Here is a 6,497-nt window from a genome sequence, read left to right on the forward strand (position 1 = left end):
TCCTCCTCCGTAAGATTGCGGGGTTTGCGGATGAATCGCCTTTGGTGGATTCAGGTGGCCAGCCCCTCAGTCGGGTCCCGACGGACGTACCCAGGATCCCACTTCTGACACCAAGTTTGTCGCGGAATTTTTAGCCGTTTGGAGAAGAAAAACTATTAATCTAAGTTACTGCGTAGGAGATGGTTTTAATCCAGTCAGTCGGTCAGGATACACACACGGAAGCATGCGGAGAGATCTCTGCTCAATGTATACAGTTCTGATCTTATATAGTTGAAGGCCCGCCCCTGAGGTGCGACGTCTTCACAGCATGTGTTTGCTGCATGCACAGGACACAGGACGCCAAAACAGTAGGTGTGCTCTGTATGCACCTCAGGAGTTTGGTGCCTTCACAGCGGGTGTTCCGGCTGGCGCAAGAAGTTGAATGACTGAGGATGTCCCCCCCTCAGTCCTTTGACGCTGGTCTTCCTTCAACCTTTGTTTCCATGTAAATGAATGAGGAACCAAATGGACTCCGTCTGCTCTCCCAGTCTCCATCACACCCTTCCTTTTGTTCTCAATTTACATTTCACAATAGAATACCATTTCAATTTCCTCCTTTTGTATACAATTTACATTCCACAATCAAATTCCATTTCAGACGGAGATCTGGCACTCCTTTGAGGACAGCCAAGTACGGGTACTGGCCAGAGGAGATCACTGGTTTGAGAGGGGGTATCAAGGAAGCCATCCATGTCAAATTGGAAAAACCATCCTTAAACAGAGGTGGTGGGCTAAGGCACCTCCTCTCACCCACATACAATGCAGTCCTCCACTCCTTCCAACAACAAACCAAACGTTCACGCCATTTCGGGAGACCTGGTATTTTATTGAAATGTTCAGCATTCTACAAGACACGACTTTATTTTGATCTATAGATACTTCATAATAAATTATAACAAACAATTAAACAACACATGTTGGCTATTTCATGATAAAGATAACATCAGCGGAAAAGATTATGACAAATATATACATTTTCTTATTAAATATACAGTTCATCAAGGTCCCACTATAGACATAACTCTTGGACAGTGACAGTGCAAAAATTTAATTCTGCTTGAATTTAATAGTTCTGCAGAGTGCTACTTATTGCACGTGAAAATAATTTCAGTGGGGACTTAAAGTTTAGTACTCTTTTCTAAAGCAGTTACACATCCATATTTTTCAACATTTCTCTCCTTAGATTCCTTAGAATATTCTTCAGAATTGTCCTTGGATTGTTTGGAATATTCTCCAGAATTCTTTGTATCAGTTTCTCTGGAATTCAAAATAATGTCAGCATGCCGCTTTGCTCTGTGCCAATTACTTTATCAAAAAGAAGGACAAGAAGTGCTTTATGAACTTACCTGAGCTCCACATGGTCCTGAAGTTCAGCATTGAGGGTTTCTGGCAGGAAAAAGCACAGAACTCCAGCACCGACAGGGATGATACCGTATATCAGCATAGGGATGGTGTAGTGGTAGACCTCAAGAAGCCTGACCAAGGGTGCCAGGATGCCCGCTACGCGAGCACACATAGAATTTAAGCCAACACCATTTTGCCTGCCAGAACAAATGGTGTACTTAGCAGAGATCTTATATTACAGCATTACTTGATACTCACAGTACCTTACCTCAGAGTGGTGGGATATAGTTCTGCAGTATAAACATAGACAGTAGAGAAACTTGAAGTGGCTGCAAATTTCCCCAGTACAGCTATAACTGTTACCACCACAGGAAGGTCTGAAAGATCAAAAAGGAAACATTTCTCGCACATGTTCCAGGCTAAGATATTTCAGTAGGACTCCTGAACTTCATGCAAAGAATATCATTAATAAATCTGTAAGTCATAATCAGTGAATGCACAGGATTATCATAATGCTCTGGAGAAATATTTTTAAATTAAGTACCTTTTGGAATCACAAGGATTGCCAAACATGCACAGCCCCCAAAAAACAGGACGACCGCTTGGCCTATTTTCCGGCCCAAATAGCGGAGAAGGGGCAAAGAACCGAGACGTGCGGGAATTTCCACTGCGCCAAAGATTAACTGTGTCAGGTAGATGTCCAAGCCAAAATTGCCCACGTTCAGACTCAGTCCATAATACATCAGACTTGTTCCAAACCTATCACCAGGAGAGACATCTTCAGAGAGAGGTCATTGAGGATTTTGATGTAAAGGTATACCCACCAGACAAAGCTCATTATGAATGTACGGTTTCTCAGGGAGCGTATCCTGAAGATATCCAACATGGTCCTTTTTTTCGATTCATGCTCGGACTCCAGCTAAACAATGAAGTTTTTGTTCACTTTTTATACTTTAAATCTATTTCTTTCTTCGTGAACAAAGTGGTGTTGATGCCGTTTACCTTCTCTAATAGTTCTTGTGAGATTGTTCTACCGTTGACCTTGGCTGCCCTCTGGATTTCCTGAATGGCCCTATTCTTCCTGCCCTGGGTCAAGAGCCAGCGAGCTGACTCTGGCAGAATCCTGATCAACACATAGAACGACCATCACTGATTTTTAGATGAGGAAAAATGTTTTACCAATACCAGAATTATAAACTGTGAAATGAATTACCAGCAAAAGATTCCCAGAACCAGGATAAGAGGGCTGAAAAGTACCAGTTGCAGGATCCTCCAGTTAGGGATTAAATAGGCAACGCCAGACAATATCATGAGTCCAAGAGGGAAAGATGAGTGGCAGAGAATGGTGCACATTGCAAACTTGGAGGAATCACTCCATTCTCCACCTTCAGATAAAAACATACTAACAATCATCTCAGCAAAGTAATGATGTAAACCTCAATAAAGTACAGCCAAGATAAATTCATATTATATTGTCATATAAATGGTTGCTAATGTCATATTCTTCAGGAAAAGTTGCCCTTTTTCCCCCACTATATCATTGTTGATCATTTAAGAATGAATCCATACAGAGAGCTTTAAATACACAAGTAGATCAGAAAATCTAAGACCCAGACGGAGATTTCAATAAACATACCTATGACAAATGCATTTGCAATGATGCCAGATATGGAGATCCCACTTGAGAACTTCAGAACCATATACACGTATATGTTGGGCGAGAAAGCATTTCCAACACTGAACACCAGTAGCACAAAGATTGAGAGCAGGACCACAAAGCGTCGACCAAACCTACAGAGAGTCGGCACGTGAGACAGGTTTGGATTTTAAAAATGTCATTAGTTAGCTGCAGTTGTCATCAAAACACTGCAGTTGTCATCAAAACACTTTAAAACCCATAAATAATTTGTAATTAAATATAATTTTAGGCTATATGCATTATATTTTGGGGCAACACTGTGGTCCAGTGAGCATTGTCACCTCAAAGCAATAAGGTTCCAGGGTAGAAAGCCCTGGGAGCCAAATCCTTATGTAAAGGTGAGACATGAGAATTGTGAGTAAACCAGAGTCAGCTGGCACAAGGAAGATTTGAGCCATTTTATTTCTGGTGCTGTGGCTTTGCTTGGACCTAGAATGGGGCTTGTTGAAGTTGGTAGGCCCTGTCAAAACTGGGAGGATGGAAAAGAGTATGACAGCTGGTGGATTTTGGGGAGCTTCATGGTCCCATTTCATATTGGCTTTGGAGTCCTTGTGGTGATTATTATGATTCATTTGGCGAAGTTTATTTCTTTACTTTAAACTGTACCTGATGGTAATGAAATCAATGTGATAGAATGTACAACTGGCTGACTGTCTGTAGGCGTGTTTCTCTGCAGGAGAAATGTCTCTATATATGTATCTATCTTTAATTGTTATGTGCCTTTAAGGGGGGAGAGAGAACGTATACCTGTCAGCCATCGGTCCCATCAGCAAAGCTCCGACCAAGAGTCCGGCCATGTAGATCGACTGTGATGCTTCGATGAGACTGCTGCTGTCACACACCAGGTTGAACTGATGAGAGGGAGGAGGGTAAAATCAAAGCATGGAAGAACTTCAGTATCATTTCACAAAGCATTTCAGGTTAAGGCACAATAATCTCAGTAAGTAAATAGACACTACTAGAGATGTAACGATGTTAAAAATAAAACCCTAATCACTGCACAGCAGTCCTTACCTCTGTCACAATGCTGGAAGCACCATTTGGCGCCTCGAATTCAGTTCCATTGATACATTCAGTTGTGTTGTTAATCCCATAATCTTCTATAGTTTCCAGATCCCAATCCACAGGTGTGAACATCCTACAGCTTTCAAACTGACCATCTTTGTTTACAGGCAGGGTGAGATTTTTCTGCCTCTCCCGGGTCAGGTTAGGTCCACGCTCCAGGATCCAGTCAGTGTTGCAGTGGTGTGGGAAGTTCAGGCCGATGAACACCTGTCCGATCACGTCAAAGGCTACAAAAATGCTGGGGATGCACAGCACGGCCACTAGTCGTTTCTGGAATAAGCCAAACTCCCCAATCTCCTTCAGGATCTGTCCAAAGTTGCTCATGGTGGTGGCGGCACTGTGGACTGTGACAGTGAGACAGTGTTGCACGTCTTTTATTCAACAGGTTAATATTTGAACAGATCTTTATTGCTGCTGGCATAAGAAAATGCAGCAAAGCTTCTAAATTTGTTAAGTCAGGATCCCTCTGGTTGAAGTCCAAATGTTGTGACACCTCCCAACACAAACATTCAGATGCACCACTATGGCGGCTCATAATTGTTTCAGGTGAAGAGGCACAAAAAGTCAAGCTCTTTCTGTTTGGACACAAACAAGGTAATATTGGTAACAATGGAATATTTCATTTTTAGAATAACTTTGTTTATATAACCATAACTGACTTTAGAATCATCTGACACAGCAAACACGGTGTGCACCTAAACCCAGCCTGAGGTGTAGACACTAGAGCCAGTTCCATCTGGACATTTAACATTCCATCATAAAACAAATGTGCAACTAATCCAAAATGTCCATCTGAAGCTCGGTGATGTCAGTTCTAAAGGGTTCGCGGCCCAGTAACTCTTCCCTGGAGACTTCTTCCCTATAGTTTTGAACACTATCCACTGATAATTGTATCATTTTTATTTTGGCAGCAAAAGCCTCTTTTCTCTGGCAACAAGATGTTAGCAGCAAGTCCTTCAAAGTCCTCATCATTGACAAGTGGTGCCCCCAGGGATTACTCAGTTGTCTGGCAGGTGTTCTGCAGCAGGACCCAAGGTTCCCCATCAGAATATTTCTCAAAGCACTGCATTGTCTATTAAAATTTGCCTTCTTCCCATGATGGTGCCATGTTTTCCTCAAGTAAGTGGTGCCCGGGGTCCACTGTCTTTGCTCCCCACGTCCTTTAGGGATCCTTCCTTCGACAGATACTGCAGACCAGTAACGCTCCTGGAGGTGTTCTGACCCGGTCAACAGCCACAATAATTGAGCTCCTGTCAAACGCTCTCAAATCCTTACATTTGCGTTTGACATCCATTAACCTTTTTAATGTTATCTAATGCTCTGTATGGGATGGAGGGGTGTCTGCTGGATGCTTTCTGTGGTGACTACCCCATCTTATCAAGCAAAGATAAATAGTCGTTGACAACAAGATTTACCAGGGTTCAAGAGCTGCACGAAGTATCTTAGAGAACAACCCTTGATCTACAATCTGAGAGGGTTACAAAACAAGGATTCCTTCAGCAATGAGCTCCACGATTTCACACTCTTCCCACACTTCCACATCTGTTGGGCATTCCTGGTACAAATACTTATAATGGAGAGGGTTTGTTGCCTCTAACAGTTGGCTGTATCAGAGTAGCAAAGTGGGAGGAGGTGTACAGCTCTGGTTAAAGAAAACGAAGATACAGATTCCCAGTTGTGGGGTTACTGATCCGCCTGTGTGTGTGTGTGTGTGTGTGTGTGTGTGTGTGTGTGTGTGTGTGTGTGTGGTGTGTGTGTGTGTGTGTGGTCTGTTATACAGAGGATAACTTAAGAGAAAACAAGTTATGAATTTAATAACCTCAAATGCTCATCACTCAACCAATATGAACAGAAAGTGTACAAACAGCACATTACTAATATTCTAAAAGATTCACTAGCAAAGATTAATTTAGAAATAACAGATTGAGTCAACCTAAATACAAGGTGTCAAACTCACCTTCTGGAAATGTTAATAAACCAATGCAGGAATGAACAGGATAACAGGCCAACCACCCTCTGTAGCCAAATGAACAAACGAGTTTTCAGTTGCTCTACACGCACAGGTGTTGCACATTAATGCACCCCGTGGTGCGTTCATGGTTGCTGCCCATCTTCACCACAACAATACTCTCAGGCTCAGATTTTTTTTTTCTTAAAAAAAGGGTTTTGTTTCTGGACATCCACCTAAGGCCTTAAAAATTATTGGTTTGTTTAAAAAGATATTTTATTAAATATTTTACTCTCCACTAGATGTCGCCAGATCCTCCATGCTGGACTTTTACGTTAATGTCGTCACTGCAGGAAAAGTGACTCCCTATCAACACATACTGTGTCTCACACTGAAGATAGA

General features: G+C 42.2%; 1 protein-coding gene across 1 annotated transcript; it reads right to left on the bottom strand.

The window, feature by feature from the left end:
• Positions 1–844: 844 nt before the first annotated feature.
• LOC130514271 (solute carrier family 22 member 13-like) lies at positions 845–6,418 on the bottom strand. Its single transcript, XM_057013755.1, has 11 exons — positions 6,105–6,418; positions 4,097–4,491; positions 3,830–3,933; positions 3,020–3,174; positions 2,597–2,768; positions 2,386–2,506; positions 2,208–2,302; positions 1,928–2,142; positions 1,652–1,760; positions 1,386–1,580; positions 845–1,296 (listed from the first exon to the last, which is right to left on the bottom strand). Exons 2-11 carry the CDS (start codon positions 4,469–4,471, stop codon positions 1,158–1,160), a joined length of 1,680 nt encoding a protein of 559 aa, XP_056869735.1. The 5' UTR covers positions 4,472–4,491; positions 6,105–6,418; the 3' UTR covers positions 845–1,157.
• Positions 6,419–6,497: the final 79 nt, after the last annotated feature.

The sequence above is a fragment of the Takifugu flavidus genome, chromosome 17 (assembly GCF_003711565.1).
Source record: "Takifugu flavidus isolate HTHZ2018 chromosome 17, ASM371156v2, whole genome shotgun sequence".
Taxonomy (NCBI): domain Eukaryota; kingdom Metazoa; phylum Chordata; class Actinopteri; order Tetraodontiformes; family Tetraodontidae; genus Takifugu; species Takifugu flavidus.